At 42.2% G+C, this 16,841-nt stretch overlaps 1 protein-coding gene and 1 pseudogene across 2 annotated transcripts in view; one reads left to right on the top strand and one right to left on the bottom strand.

Annotated features, from left to right (window-relative positions):
• Positions 1–1,664: 1,664 nt before the first annotated feature.
• Positions 1,665–16,841, top strand: part of SLC45A2 (solute carrier family 45 member 2) — a 39,370-nt gene continuing 24,193 nt past the window's right edge. The window contains exons 1-2 of one of the 2 annotated variants that reach the window (XM_003274926.4): positions 1,665–2,159; positions 3,941–4,117. In XM_003274926.4, the coding sequence (XP_003274974.1) occupies positions 1,775–2,159; positions 3,941–4,117 (562 nt within the window). In that variant the 5' untranslated portion in view covers positions 1,665–1,774. The remainder of the gene's footprint in view (positions 2,160–3,940; positions 4,118–16,841) is intronic. The other variant, XM_012501699.2, reaches the window with a different exon arrangement.
• On the bottom strand, positions 14,314–16,092 carry LOC115835443 (annotated as a pseudogene).

Here is a 16,841-nt window from a genome sequence, read left to right as displayed (position 1 = left end):
AAATCAAAGACAAACACAGGATATGGAATAAACCCAGAATTATCTCATTGTAAAATGTATTAAGTACAATGAGGAGAAATATCAGGGCGATCTGACACAGCTAATGATTTGAAGAAGGGTGTGACCTGCCACCATTTTAAATCTAGTTATTTCACTCCTGAGCTGTGTGTGTGGAAAACTTGTAGTCAGGAAAAAATAGAATGTCTATATTTATAAAAAGAAGTTTATGAAAAGATATCAATTTATTTACATTCTGACATAACCTCTATGTAATAAGGCTTTATTACCTCACAGACGTGTGTGATCATGTGTAATAGCATGTGTGTATGAGAGAGAGAAGCCATATGTGTGATCATGTAAAATAACGTGTGTGTGAGAGAAGCCATGTGTGATCATGTGTAATTGTAAGAGAAGCCGTGTGTGATCACGTAAAATAACATTGTGTGAGAGAAGCCATGTGTGATGTGTAATAACACGTGTGTGTGAGGAGCTATGTGTGTGATCATGTGTAATAGCATGAGTGTGAGAAGCCATGTGTGATCATGTGTAATAGCATGAGTGTGAGAGAAGCCATGTGTGATCATGTGTAATAGCATGTGTGTGTGAGAGAAGCCATGTGTCCAATCATGTGTAATAACATGAGAGAAGCCCCGTGTGTGATCATGTGTAATAGTGTGTGTGAGAGAAAAGCTATGTGTGTGGTCATGTGTAATAACGTGTATATGAGAGAGAAGCCATGTGTGATCGTGTGTAATAACGTGTGTGAGAGAGAAGCCATGTGTGATCATGTGTAATAACGTGTGTGAGAGAGGTCATGTGTGATCATGTGTAATAGCATGTGTGTGTGTGAGAGAAGCCATGCATAATCATGTGTAATAGTGTGTGTGAGAGAGAAGCTGTGTGTGATCATGTGTAATAACGTGTGAGAGAGAAAAGCCGTGTGTGATCATGTGTAATAAAGTATGTGTGAGAGAAGCCATGTGTGACCATGTGTAATAACGTGTGTGAGAGAAGCCATGTATGTGATCATGTGTAATAGCATGTGTGTGAGAGAAGCCATGTGTGGTCATGTATAATAACATGCATGAGAGAGAAGCCATGTGTGTGACATGTAATAGCATGTGTGTGTGAGAAGCCGTGTGTGATCATGTGTAATAACGTGTGTGTGAGAGAGAAGCCGTGTGTGATCATGTGTAACAGCATGTGTGTGAGAGAGAAGCCATGTGTGTGATCATGTGTAATAGCATGTGTGTGTGAGAGAGAAACCATGTGTGATCATGTGTAATAGCTTCTGAAAGAAGCCGTGTGTGTGACCACGTGCAATAACGTGTGTGAGAGAGAGAAACCGTGTGTGTGATCATGTGTAATACCGTCTGAGAGAAGCCATGTGTGTGATCACGTGTAATAACGTGTGTGTGAGAGAGGAAGAGAAGCCATGTGTGTGATCATGTGTAATTGTGTGTGTGTGAGAGAAAGAGAGAAAGAGAGAGGGAACAGTACAAAGGAGGATCCCTTTAGAAAAATATTCCAACGTCTTAAGGAGCCAGAGGGCTCATTCACAGCTGCTAATCTCTGTCATGCTTTCCAGCACCACCCCCTCCCTCTCTTCATAACTTGTGATCTTAGAGTCAGGAAAGAATTTGAGCCCCTCCCCCAGCCTGACCATCTCAGTTGGTTGCTCGGCCAGGCTCCACGTCAAATCCAGTTTGGAACACAGATCCTAGGACCACGCAGGAGGTAGTGGGCTTACAGGAAGGTTCCTCTCCCAGTGGCCATGGGTGGCAACAGTGGGCAGGCTGGCCACCACATCTATAAATCCCTAGCTGATGATGGCCCCTTTGACTCTCTGGAGCCGCCTAAAAGACCCACCAGCAGACTCATCATGCACAGCATGGCCATGTTCGGACGAGAGTTCTGCTACGCAGTGGAGGCAGCGTATGTGACCCCAGTCCTGCTCAGCGTGGGTCTGCCCAATAGTCTGTACAGCATTGTGTGGTTCCTCAGCCCCATCCTGGGATTCCTGCTGCAGCCCGTGGTCGGATCGGCCAGCGACCACTGCCGGTCCAGGTGGGGCCGCCGGAGACCCTACATCCTCACCCTGGGAGTCATGATGCTCCTAGGCATGGCTCTGTACCTCAATGGGGATACTGTTGTAGCAGGTAAGCAGGCTGCACAAGGTGGGCAGACAGGGATATGTGTCTTAGTGTGTACCTCTGCAGGAGGAGAATGTTAATGTGTTTGACCCTTCCTAGAAATTTGTTAGAATTGATCTCTCCTAGGTTACAATGAACTTCCCCTTTGACAAATTTGGCCCAGATTCTGTGGTTGGGGAGCCTCTATTTCTAGAAATATCAAAATAAATATGTTTCATTGTTGTGAAGATTTAAAAATAGGATTAAATTTGTATCTATTTTATTACATTTGTATCTATTTTATCAAATTGAATATTTTTACATATTTATCAATTGAGTTACTTTTTGAGCCCATTATGCTCTATTTAATACTCTTATCAAATTGACCAGCTGCCAAATAGCTCCATAAATATTTACAATAAGTCATCTGTGTATCCGAATGAGTTAATTCTGTTCATAGTTTTATGTAGAGCGTTTTAATAGGCATAGGGCATAAGTCCATCAGCTCAAGAGGACCTTTCTGGCACTGCAAATTCTGGACAAAAACAAACCTGAGGGTAGGCATTTTTTCTAGCCATTAATCAGCTACCAATTAATCAGTAATTGATGGTAGTACAATAAAGTTGCATTGCAAAAAGGATCACTAAAAATAGCAGGCATTTGTAGATCATTAACTCTCAAGCTAGCAGAATAGATGATTATGAGGCAGGATAATCAATTATCATTTGTACATATTTGAAAGAAAGCGTAAATGTACAAATGTAGGATATTTCCAGGAGAAAGAACAAAAAGCTGCTAAGCGTTGTTGACTCTAAGGAGGATTACTAAAGGACAGGAGGTGAGAAGTGGCAGGGTAGGCTTACTGTTCATTTCATTTTATACTGCAATTTTTAAAACCTGTATATAAGCTATGCTATTCTTAAGTTTAAAAAACAAACGAGAGAAACAATGTATCTTTTATAGGAGATTGGGTAAACGAATTACAGCGTATCCATAGAATGAAAATCCAGCTGTTAAAAATTGTGAGGAGCTGAAATCACATGAGGAAAGTTGGTTGCTGCATCAGTGCTGTTCAAAGATGTGGCCTCTGACCTGCCCCTCAGCATCAGCAGGGGCCGTTAGAGATGCAGTTTCTCGAGCCCACTTCAGGCCCACCAATTGAATCAGAGTCTTGGGAAATGGGGCCAGCAATCTGTGTTTTAACAAGATGTACAAGCGATAGTTCAACATGCCAAACTTTGAGAAGCACTGCATTTGACTAACATTGTACACCTGTGTCCGTATGTGCAGAAGTGCGTAAAAGGAGGCCTTAAAGCCTGAGCTTTGCTGGGGCTGGGATTGGAAGCATCTCCCTCAGCCTTTTTAATAGAATTGGAATTGTTTGCGATAAGCATGCATACTTTTTTATTTAAAGAGATATTTTATATACCAGAAATTTCACTAATTAAAAGTGTACAATTCAGTGCCTTTAGTATATTCACAAGGTTGTGCAACCGTTACCTCTCTCTAATTGTAGAACATTTTCATCACCCCAAAAGAAACCCATTACCATCAACAGTCATGTCCACTTTTCTCCTATGCATCAGCCCTAGGCAATCACTAATTTACTTTCTGTCTCCATAGATTTGTGTTATCTGGACATTTGCTTGCATAATTTTTAAAACCTGAAAAAAAATATAAAGCTATTTTTATTTGGTAAAAAAGCAAAATAAAAAGATGATTTTATGGCAAGAAGTTTTGGTGGAAATTACAAAACGCGAATGATTCTAAAACAGGATTTAGGAGATCAATGTTTATTTTTCTTTTAGCTTTGATTGCTAACCCAAGGAGGAAGCTGGTTTGGACCATAAGTGTCACCATGATAGGTGTCGTTCTCTTTGATTTTGCTGCTGACTTCATTGATGGGCCCATCAAAGCCTACTTATTTGATGTCTGCTCCCATCAGGACAAGGAGAAGGGCCTCCACTACCATGCCCTCTTCACAGGTAGGGAATATTCCAGAAAGTCTCTCCTTCAGCTCCCCAGACAATGAGGCACTTCCACTACAGCCATCCAGTGTCTCTACACGTGGAGTTTTTTGAATGAACGGGTCAGCTGATGGGCTGCTCCCATCATGCGGGCACTGTCTACCCGTGCATTTCTCTGAACAGTCAGCTTGTGACTAGTGCTGCAGTTTCTGCAAAGGAAGTTTACAGAAGAGCTTTCTTAAGAATGCTTTGTGGAGACAATTACAACTGAAATGAAAAGAAGCCTTGTGGATTGTACTTTTGCGTTAGAGCAGAGGATCTCAAGCATCAGCAATGTAGCATCCACATTCCTTAGAAGGTCATTGAAAATACAGTTGCCTGGGCTCCTTCTCCAGTTATTCTGATTCAGTGAGTCTGAGGTGGGGCCCAGACATTTGTATTTATTTAATAAAGACCCCAGATGATTTTGTGGCAGGTTTAAAAAACAAAAAGAGAAAACAAACCAAGCAAACAAAAAACTCCACGTCTTAGAGATTTCTTAGTTATATAAAAGGTTGGCATTTCCTCAACCTTGTGGTTTGAAAAAGTTCATGCCAGGAGGAAAATGGGGGCTCTCTTGATCTCTTGGGGCTGTTGCCAGCCTACTTTGGTTACCGTTGGTCAATTGTTTAGAGCAATGCTACTCAGAGCACCAGTTAGGACTGTGCTAGAACTAGGCATTGAAATGTAAGGCGACAGGAGGATCCTGGCCCAAGAGGATTTTTATATCTAAGAGGGGGACTCTATCAGCCCACCTTATTTGATTGTCTCTGTAGCCCAGCCAATGCATTTATTTATGTTTTGATGTATTCTGTCTCCTTCCATGGCCAGGTAGTTCCATGAAAAGCAAGATTTCAAGTTTTGCTCATAGTTTCTGTCTCTAGAGCTAAGACTGCTGCCTGCCCATGGAAGCCATTGGAGCCAATATTTGTCATTTGAGCAAACATTTGAATAGTTGAAAACATGAAGGAGTGAGGCTGTTGGAGCACAGTTGGTAGATCCTCCTCTGTGTAGGGAAGGCAGAGGGGCAGGAATGCAGCCCTGTCACTGGCCCCTGCCCACTATGTCTCCAGGTGTTTAAAGGCACCCAAGACATGGCCAGGGCTTGAGACTCCCCCTGCCTCACCTTTGCTCTTGGCTTCCCTTCCCACTGCACTTTCCACCTGTGTCTCCTCACTCAGGTGCTCCCACCCCACTGGCCTCCTTCTGTCTCTGGGATCAGCCCAGCCCATCATACCTGCCCCAGGGTTTGGCATGAGCTCTTTCCCTGCCTGGGACACCCTTCCCCATATAATCCCATAGTCATGCCTTTATTCCACTCAGATTTCTCATCAGATATCTCTCATCAGTGACGTCTTTCTTGGCTACCATACCTGACATACTATGACCACTCCTCTGTCTCCTCATTCTTATCAGGTTTGATTTTTCTTTCTAGTGCTTATCAATACCAGACTAACTGACTGGCTATTTATTTATCTATCATCTGTCTCTCTCTCTCCTCTTTTTTCTTTCTGGTTGTCTCTCCCATTTAGAACATCAATCCCCGCTGAGCAGACCTGTTGTTTTGTTCTCTGATGAATCTTCAGTTCCTGGAAGTGTCTGCTTCATAGCAGATGCTCAGTAAATACTGAACAAACATTTCTCAAATACCCCATGTATGCTAATAACCCTGTATTAGGTATTTTCACTTACATTATCTCAATCCTGACAATGGCCATGTGGAGGTGGTGTGATTCCCATTTTTCAGATGTGGAAGCTGAGCCTTGGAAGCAGTGGTGTGCTTACAGCTGGCTCATGCTGGCTTGTTGAGAATCAATTGTCAAATTTTAGGAATTCAGTGAACTTGTTGACATCACATTGCTGGCTTGAAACTGGCCATGATGGCAGTATTAAAACTCTAGAAATTGGCAAAGCTATAAATCATGGCTTTTTTTTTTTTTTCTTGGAAAGCCAGTTGTTAAATATTTACCTGAAGTCCACTGATTGGAGTAGGGGAGGGGGTCTGGTGATTAAGTCACTTGCCCATGGTCCATAGCCGGAAAGTCTTAGAATAGATTCCAACTTCATTTTCCTAATTTGAATCTGACAATTCCTTCTGTTTTATTATAATTTGTTGAAATTAATTACCAGGTCATGGGAGACTTTCTGGCTTTTGAACTTTATATTAAGAGTTTTTTGATCTACAGGACATTGGACAATGTGGCCACCACTTCCCAGCTTACAATTGTATTAGATGTGGCTAAAAGACCCATGCTTTGTTGCCTTGATATTAAAAGACAAAACTCTGTATTAGGGAAACTTTTCCAAGGCGAATACATGACAGTATTGTAAACCAGAATTAAAATTCGAACCCCCAGCTAACTGAAAGTCCCTTCCTCTCGGCCAAGGTCATCCTAAAGTAAATCTGAAATACTAGTTTAGGCCATGATGGGAATGGGTGGTTGGACATGCCTCATTATACCTCTGTCCCTTTGGAATTCAAGCACAATTGATCAGCATTAACATTAAAGCAGAGACTTTAAAACTGACAAAACAGACTGTAGCAATTAGGTATCAACATGATAACATAGCAGGCCCTGAAAGAAATAGAAGTATTTCACCCCAAAATACATTTATTTGATATATTTTGAAATGGCCCTGAAAAGCTGTATCTTGTGGGGAAAATCTACCTTCTGTACTGCTCACTCTTCCCTTTCCAGTTATTTTCCTGATTTAGGATAGAATTAACTAAAGTGTCTGGCACCTTTTTAAGTCTGATAAGAAACGTTTACAATCTATTTTCTCTGAAGCCTGCTACATGGAGGCTTCATCTGTATAATAAGAACGTTGTTTGCCACAACTCCTTATTTTAACCCAGACACTCTCTCCTATTGCTTCCAAGTCTATAGATAAACTCTTTCAACCAATTGCCAATCAGGAAATCTTTGAATCTTCCTATGACCTGGGAGCCCCACTTTGATTTGTCCTGCCTTTCCAGACCAAACCAATGTACATCTTACATGTATTGATTGATGTCTGATGTCTCCCTAAAATGTATAAAACCAAGCTGTAGCCCTACTGCCTTGGGCACATGTTTCAGGCTCTCCTAGAGCTGCGTCACAGGCCATGGTCTTCATATTTGGCTCAGAATATATCTCTTCAAATATTTTACAGAGTTTGACTCTTTTCATTGACAGTATTTTTATGAGTTTAAGATAATATATCCCTTTTGAGATTTTCTGTTGATGTTAGTATATGGTATGGTGCCAGCAAACATCAATAATTTTAATATTACCTTCATTCAGGCTCTTATTACATCTCATCTGAGCTTTAGTACTGTTGATGGAAAAAAATTAAAATATTTGAAGAAATTTATTCTGAGCCAAATATGAATGACTATGACTTGGAACACAACCTGAAGAGGTCCTCAGAACAGTCGCCCAAGGTGGTTGAGTTATAGCTTGGTTTTATATATTTTAGGGAGCTAGAAGTTACAGGCAAAAACATAAATCAATAAATGTAAGGAATACATTGGTGTGGCCCAGAAAGTTGGGGCACCTTGAAGGGGGGGCTCACAGGTTATAGGTAGAGTCAAAACTTTTTCAATTGGCAATTGATTCAGAGTTAAGCTTTGCTTAAAGATTTGAAGTCAACAGAAAGAAATGCTTGAGTTAAGGAGGACCGTGGAAGCCAAGGTTCTTGTTATGTAGATGAGGCCTCCAGATAGCAAGTTTCAGAGAGAATAGATGGCAAATGTCTCTTTTTGAGTCTTAGAAGGTGTCAGCCTCTCTAAAAAAAACTAGTGAGGGAAGGAGGTTCTCTACAGGAAAAAAAAAATCCCCCCACAAAAGATGACTTTGCAGGGCCATTCCAAGATATATCAAAGAAATATATTTTGGGTAAAATGCATTAATTTTCTTCAGGGTCTGTTATCTGTCATGTGATGGTATACCAGACTCAGGTTGGAATTTGGCATCCTATTGCTACAGAGTCTGTTTTGTATGGCAGTCTTAAGATCTCTATTTTAATGTTAATGCTGGTTAGTTCTGTCTAAACTCCAAAGGGAGGGGTTATAACAGGGTATGTCCAACACCTCCCTTCTCATCATGGCCTGAACTAGGTTTTCAGGTTTCTTTGGGATCCACTTGGCCAAGAAGGGTGTCCACTCAGTCAGCTGGAGGCCTTAGAATTTTATTATTGGTTTGCAGTACTCATCCTTTAACTGTTCTCCAGCCTCCAGTTTCTTCCCACTCCAATTGAGCCAACTGATAGCTTCCAGATTCATATTTTAAAAAGCCAACCATGACCAGGACACTTTCCTGCTTGATGAGCCGCAGTGGCTCCCTATGTGCCTCATGGGTAAATAATATTTTCCTAGACAGATGTTCAAAGCTACCACAATCTGTTCCCATCCTACTCTCCAAGCTTTACTTCCCATTACTCCTTCCACATTCTCTGTGCTCTGAATAACTTTTCATCATGTTCCCAGGAGCAGCGGGCAGGTCTGTTTTATTCCCTGCATCCCTCACTCCTCTACCACTGCCTTGCATATTGTAGGTGTTCAAAATAAATACCAATGGGACAAATGAAGGAGCCAGCCCTTCCTTCTTCATGTTCCGGGTCTTTGCTCACACTGAAAGTTTCCCCTTTTCTGCCTGGGGAGATCAAAGCTGCTTGGAAATGCTCACTCATTTTCCAGAAACAAGGGCTCTCATTCTCTTCTAAATTGCAGGTATACTTAATTTCTAACTTGGTCGGGGACTAGATCCACAAAATAATCAAAGCACAAAAGTTTACTGAGTAGATGAACATAAAGGTGCAAGTGAGGTAGATAACTCCATCTGGAAGAGACCATTGAGGCTGCAGTTGATCACACATACATCCTGAATTTTCATCTCCTCCTGGGACCTTTATGGTCTGTTTGGGCTGCCATGCCAGAATATCACTGACTGGGTGGCTTAAACAACAGAAATTCATTTTCCCACGGTTCTGGAGTGTGGAAATCCAAGATCAGGAAGCTGTCAGGGTTGGTTTCTGGTGAGGCCTCTCTTCCTGGCTGGCAGACAGCCGCCTTCTTGCTGTGTCCTCACTTGGCCTTTCTTCTGTGCACCTGCACCTTCACTGTCTCTTCCTTTTCTTATATGAACACCAGTCCTATTGGATTTGAATTAGGGCTCCACCCTTACAGTCTCGTTTAACCTTGATTACCTCTTTAAAGGCCTTGTCTACAAATACAGTCTCATTGAGGGTTAGAGCATCAACACAGGAATCTGGGGAGTACAGGGACACAACTGAGTCCATAATTGAGCCCTTTCACTTTTACCCTTGTTGCCACCGAGTCCAGCTCCTGAAGCTTGGATGGGATGTGGATGATTTTCTCTCTCTTCCCTCCTCCCCAATTCCTTTTCGTTTCCTTCTTTGCATAATGAAGATATTCTAGAATTTTCAAATAAACAAGAAAAACACAAAAGGTCTTTTTGTGTTCATAAGAGCAGTTATGGAACTGGAGTATTGTGTTCCAGTCTAGCTGTTCTCAGGTTCTCATGCAGAATGCTCCCTTTCAGATTTTCTAAATTCCTTCTACCCCTGTCCTGCAGGAAGGGGAAGAAAATCTCCCCCACCCTCCTCACCCCTTCAACCTCCACCCCATCCTTGGAGAGAGGGGCAGTTGGTGGCAAAGGGAAATTTGGCTCACACCCTGAGGAAAACATTTTACCACCTCCCAGCTGAAATAAACAGCCCAGCCCCAAAGGGCTACTTTCTTATAGTCTCTTTCTTGGCCTTTGCCATTTTCCACCTTCCATGTTAGTTATTTAAATACACTTCTTTTTTTTTTTTTTTTTTTTGAGACGGAGTCTTGCTCTGTCGCCCAGGCTGGAGTGCAGTGGCTCAATCTCGGCTCACTGCAAGCTCCGCCTCCCGGGTTCACGCCATTCTCCTGCCTCAGCCTCTCCGAGTAGCTGGGACTACAGGCGCCCGCCACCACGTCCGGCTAATTTTTTGTATTTTTAGTAGAGACGGGGTTTCACCGTGGTCTCGATCTCCTGACCTCGTGATCCGCCCGCCTCGGCCTCCCAAAGTGCTGGGATTACAAGCGTGAGCCACCGCGCCCAGCCCTAAATACACTTCTAATCACACTCATTACACCATAAACTTCTTGAGGGAAGGGGACTATCCAGAGGTAACGTATGTGTGAATGAGTGAGAGGATAAGGGATGTGTGAATGAGAGACAATGTTATATGCACTTTAATGATCCTTTTGGGGGACTGGTACTGCCACCCAAAAATCCAGGCTATTTCCTTCAGCCCTTCCCCGTGTTCTTGGCCCCTTCCCTATCAGCACTTGGTATATGCTTAGGGAATAGAGTGATTAGGAAGGGGTTGGTTGCAAGTCACTAAAGCCACAAAACAGTGGCTTAAAGGCAGAGGTTTATTTTTCTTATGTAACAAAATGTCTGGGAGTAGGTGTCTGCTGGCTCTTAGTCAGCTGCTAGATGTCAGAGCCAACAATTTCATGTTTCCTTGGCAGCTTTATGGATATGTTGCCTCCTGGATACAAGACAATTGCTATGGGTCCATAGCTCTTGTTGGTTTCAAGACAAAAGGAGGGGAGAGGAGGGTCAGGGAGAAGGAAGGGGGAAGGGGGAGGGAGAAAGAGCCTACATTCGCTCTTTAAATGAAGAAAGCAAATCTGCCCTAGAAACCTCCTCTCCCCCAGAGTTCTGCTTGTTTCTCATTAGGCAGAATTGGGTTGTGTGCGCATTCAGTGGCCTAAGGAGGTTGAAAAGTGAGGGTTTTGCTAGGAGTTGGTCATACATCTCCCTAAACAACATTGGGGTTCTATTAGCAAGAAGGAAGGAGTAATTACTATTGAATAGTCAAAGCTGGTAGCTATCACAGAAAATGCAAACACAGTTGAACGTTAGCTTAATAAGAATAATTAAAGACCAAGACTATTATAAGAAAACGAATCAGAGCTTTTAAAGTCCCATATATGAATAAATAATTAAAGGATAATTATATTTTGGAGTGATATACATGCCTGCTCACAGTTTTACCTGGTCTGCACATTTGTTCACTTTCTCCCCTGTATTGTAATTTACAAGGTATTTATCTACTCCTCCTACAAGATTCGTAAACTCTCCCATGAGGGTTTACCTGCAAATTCCCCATGGCTTCTAATTCATTGCCTTGCTGTTAGCAGGCACTTAAACATGTTAGTTGTGTAAAAGGAGACCCGAGGGTTACATAACCCTGTTTATAATTCATGGTTTTACATGACATGACAAATTGCATCAATTAGACAAATATGCTCATTTAATTACTTTTCTTTGTCTCATGACTAGCACTGAACCCCGAACCTCAGCCAACTGTCTCCAGTGAATGTCTTTGGTCATATGGGAGCGGCTGAGGTTGTGTGGATGGCTCAAAGCAACTTCTTTCCCCGACTACAAAAACAACTTAAAACATCTTCCTCTTGTAGGACAGTGCAGTGGAGTCTCTCACTTTGTTTAAGGCTTAGATTCTAAAGTCCCCGACTCAGTGACAATGACAATTGACATTATTCGTAAATATCTCTCAGATTAGTCATAAAATAAAATATGCTTTGTTTTTTGTGTACAAACCTGCACACACACACACACATATATATATATGCGGATTTGTCTCTCCTTTAATGCTTACTCCTGAAATTAATAGAATTACCCATGCTATTTTAAATGTTACTCTTGTCTTTCTTGCAATCTCTCTTTTTCTCTCTGTGTTCAAAGTGTGAATAGTTGAATTCTGGTGAGTTAAATGTGGGATATGTGACCCCACTGTGGTATCCTCACTGAATGAAAAACTGCATTAAAAGATGAGTGAAAATAACAAGCAGGGCCTTGTCCCTCTGCCCTGTCTTTGCATACATGCCAAACTTTCTGAATTTACATGCCCTTGGCAAAGAGATAACTACAGCATTCCACTTGAAACAAACATTTTCTGGCAAAGGCATGTTCAGTGTCAGGGCCCATTTTGATTTTTCATCAACAGCAAAATATTATTCACCCAAGGAATCCAATCATCCCAGTAAATTGAAATTCTTTTTGTTTGTTTCACTGCTGTGGTTCTGGCCCAGCATTTCCAAGTGCTTCATAAGCAAGCATCCAAGCATTCATTACCAAAATATTTCCCAGCATATTTCTGATATTTTTTGGGTTTTTCTAGAGAAAAGACTGTACTGGCTCCTAGGGAGACATTTAATTCCTCTAGCTTCTGTCTTTTATATTTAAAGGCAACTCTATCCTCCTCCATCCCTGGCATATGTGGTAGCCATGGTAGGTTTGGTGGGTCCACCCGCATCTTCTCACCACACAGATCCTTCACTGCTGGGTGCACCTGAGGCTGTGGAACCCAGTGAGCTAACAGAGTGGTACTCACCAGGGAAGACTGGAAATTCTTTTGTGCCCAGGGAGTCTAACCAAGCGTATTTCTGCTACTTGAACCCAAGACTTTGCTGTTCTTAGCAGTGGGCTGTCTTGCTTGGTGGGAGGCTGGGATCAGGCATGACAGGAAAGGCCAGCCCTGTTCAGCTCCTGGTTCCTCCTATTCACTGCAGAGTAGCCTCAGCACTTCTGAGCTTTCGTTCCTTCACAGGCTTGCAAATCTCTACACCACGTTAGTTAATAACCACCTTGCAAGGGTCACAGGCGCAGCACAATGAACCATCTAAAGGATTTCATCTAACCCAAAGAGGTGAAACGCCAAATGTTGATATTTACTTGATTTCTGCTATCCCCACTACGCCTGCAAACATTTTATTTGTAATGACTCAGTAAGAAACTTGCCCCACTACATCCTTGGAAGAAGAATGGGTAACTTGTCAGATATCAATTTCTTTTAACTTTTGTTTTTTAATACTTCAAAGTATGCACAAAAAATGCGAACATGCAACAAATGCTCTAAACAGCAAATAATTAAGGGCTGAGAAAAGAGTCTTAAAAATGAAATTGAAACAAGAGACTCTTTGACTAAACTGTTTACACAGTGGAAAGGAGCCACTTCATGTCTGAGACTGTTTTAACCTTTTTTCTTTTATGAATCATCTTTAGATGAGTGGTTTTGTTCCATCAAACAAAACCTTTGAAGTTCCACCCATGGTGGACTTCTACATTTCCTCATTTAGGCAGCTTGGAAAGGATGTGGCTAGGGCAGAAACCAAGGATACAGGGATTTCAGCTTGTGGATAATAAGGGTGATTTAGGCAATTTAGGGTGATTGAGTCTCCAAATTACCATCTCTTTTCCATTCAAATGGGATCAACACAACTCTCAAAGAATCTCAAAGTCAGATTAGAGAAGTGGGAATCTGGGGGACTTTGTCCTCCCTGTTTCCTCTGCTCGAAAGTGCTTTCCCAGGTACCAATTGGCAACTGGCTTTTGGCCTTCTTGCTTTGTTACTCTGATCACAAACGCACACCCCCAGCCCTGACTCCCATCACAGAGGTACCCATCATTACCTGACACTGTATTATTTTTTCACTTATTTATTTCTGTAGGTCTGAATCAAACAGATTTTATTCAACTTTTCAGAATGAGGAAAACAAATGATATAAGTCACTAAAATGCTTTCTTATCCTACTACCTCAAACAATTTTCAATGTTTTTTTTTATTTTTTATTTTTTTTTGAGACGGAGTCTCGCTCTGTCGCCCAGGCTGGAGTGCAGCGGCGCAATCTCGGCTCACTGCAAGCTCCGCCTCCCGGGTTCACGCCATTCTCCTGCCTCAGCCTCTCCAAGTAGCTGGGACTACAGGCACCCGCCACCACGCCCGGCTAATTTTTTGTATTTTTTAGTAGAGACGGGGTTTCACCGTGGTCTCGATGTCCTGACCTCGTGATCCGCCCGCCTCGGCCTCCCAAAGTGCTAGGATTACAAGCGTGAGCCACCGGTACAAAATGCTCACCTGGCAAATATGAAAAGCTTCAACACATTCTTGTTTTGTAACTTCTGCTGCAATAAATGCGATATTAGCAAACGTACAAACTTCCATATCAATCCTAAAAGTTGGATTACTGAATTATTACACTAATTTGTACGATGTTTCTCATATTTTTATTCGTACACTTTTAATGAGATCATTGGCAATACATATAGTATTTTCTTTAACTTCATTTTCACATTAAGCCAGTGTCTTTTATATAGCCATCAAAAAGTAAATTACACAGGTTTATAGACCGATTTAAGCTCTGGGGTCTTAGAATCAGCCACTTTCTCATCTTTCATGACACCTTCCTGTTTTGCAAAACCATGATCAGCATGAATTGCAAACATACCTGCTTCAGTACAAGCATTTCTCAGGTCTCCTCCACTAAAGTCATCTGAAAACTTCACAATTACTCCATAATCAATTTCACCATACTTTGTAATGGGACTTGCATGGATTTTCAATGTGTCTAATCTTGCTTGTTCATTTGGCAAATCAATATGTATTTTTTTTTCTATCTAATCTTCCTGGATGCAGCAAAGCAAGATCCAGTGTATTTGGTCTGTTGTATTTTAACTCTGAGCAGAGTATCAAATCCATCCATTTGATTCAGTAACTCCATTAAAGTTCTCCAAATCTGTCAGCTGAAGTACCCTTGGAAAACCAACAACCATCAATAGCATCTAATTCATCCATAAAAATGATGCATGGTGGATGGTCCCTGACATAATTAAACATTTCTCTGATCCAATGAGCCCTTTCACCAATGTACTTGTCTACAATAGAACTAGATACAACCTTTAAGAAATTGCAGTCCTTGCCAGGTGTGGTGGCTCACACCTGTAATCCCAACACTGTGGGAGGACAAGGCAGGTGGACCTGGGCACCATGGTGAAACCCCATCTCTACAGAAGATACAAAAATTAGCTGGATAACTGGGTGTGGTAGCTCTCACCTGTAATCCCAGTACTTTGGGGGGCCAAGGTGGGTGGATTACCTGAGGTCAGGAGTTTGAGACCAGCCTGGCCAACGTGGTGAAATCCCGTCTGTACTAAAAACACAAAAATTAGCCAGGCATGGGGTTGCATGCCTGTAATCCCAGCTACTCAGAAGGCTGAGGCAGGAGAATTGCTTGAACCCAGAAGGTGGAGGTTACAGCGAACCAAGATTATGCCACTGCACTCCATTCTGGGCAACATATGAGACTCCATCTCAAAATAAAAAATAAAAATTAATTAATTAATTAATTAAAAATTAGTTGGGCATGGTGGTGCATGCCTGTGGTCTGAGCCACTCCAGAGGCTGAGGTGGGAGGATCACTTGAGCCTGGGAGATGGAGGTTGCAGTGAGCCAAGATCGCAGTACTGCACTCCAGCCTGGACAATAGAGTGAGACCCTGTCTCCAAAAAAACAAAACAAAAAAAAAAAAAAGGAAAAAAGTTGCAGTCCAGCTGGCCAGCAATAGCTTGTATGCCAAGAGTGTTTTTCCTGTTTATGGTGGTCCACGTAACAAACAGCCTTTTGGAGGTATTATTCCTACACACTGGAATAACTGGGTTTGTAAGTGGTAACCCCTCAATGCCCGCATCTATTCTGATAGCCCTCCAATCTCAGAATAAGAAACATCCCAGGATCCTCATGAGACATGTTATAAATCAATGGCTCCACCTCTCTTGGTAAATATCTCCTGATAGTTAGTGTAGCCCTATCCAAAGCAACTCTTGTTTCTGGCTTCAGATACTTTTGTGAAGCTGTCGATGACAACTCCCAACATATCTTGGTCCATCTGCAGCTTTAACAATGAATTTTTCTTCAGTTAATTGTTTAAGCATATTACTCACAAACTGCCCAACACTTTTTAGGGCCTTCAGATCATTTTCAGACTTTTCATACGGCTTGGTAAATTCTTTGAATTGTTCCCTTAGCTCCTTAAGATGGCCGCCCATCTCCATGCACTCTGGCAGCTTCTTGCTGTAGTCCTGAAATATCTTATCTCTAGGGTCCACCATGATGAGAAGCGCTATTTGTTTATTGTTTATTGTCTGTCTCTCTAACCATCATATAAGCTCCTCAAGTACAAGAACATTGTGTTTCCTGTTCATTGACCACCACTATCTTGAATAGTGCTTGGAATATGACAGGTGCTCAAAAAATATTGGTGAGATGGATATTCGGATTTAACATCCTAATTTTGTTAATAATTAAGCTGTGTTGTTGAGAGGTAAAGTGGCTAACCCAAGATCACACAGCTGGTTAGTGGTAGACTAGGGGCAAAACCAACCAACCAACCAACCAACAAGCCAGCCAGCCAACCAGCTAACCAAAGATGTGGTTCATGAGTTAGTCTGGATTCCTCTAAAAGTTGAACCCCAGAGGTCTGTATACAGATAGTTTATTTGGGAAGGGATTCTAGAGAGCAAGAGTAAGGAAGTGGTGGAGAGGAACAGGCCAAACAATAAGCATTACAGAGCTGGCTCTGAGGAGGCTTAGGAAGGGCACCAAAGAACTCTCCATGTAGGGGATGAATGAGGGAAGATTAATCCAGTCTGTACTGACTGACTAAGGGTGGTACCATGCGTTTTGTAAGCCCTGAACCCCAGCTCTTTCTGTCTTCCCTCAGGTTAGGCACCATCCAGATGCACCTGTCCAGTGCAAAGCTGGCCAGAGCTGGCTTAGATTTGGTCACTGCAGCAGCTGCTGGAGCAAGGGAGGCAGGTGGGGACCGAGAAGGTTTGCAGTGGCTCACAGGGGCTAACTCAGC

Source organism: Nomascus leucogenys, chromosome 6 (genome assembly GCF_006542625.1).
Source record: "Nomascus leucogenys isolate Asia chromosome 6, Asia_NLE_v1, whole genome shotgun sequence".
NCBI lineage: Eukaryota > Metazoa > Chordata > Mammalia > Primates > Hylobatidae > Nomascus > Nomascus leucogenys.
Note: the sequence above shows the minus strand (reverse complement) of the source record. Positions and strands in the feature narration are given on the sequence as shown.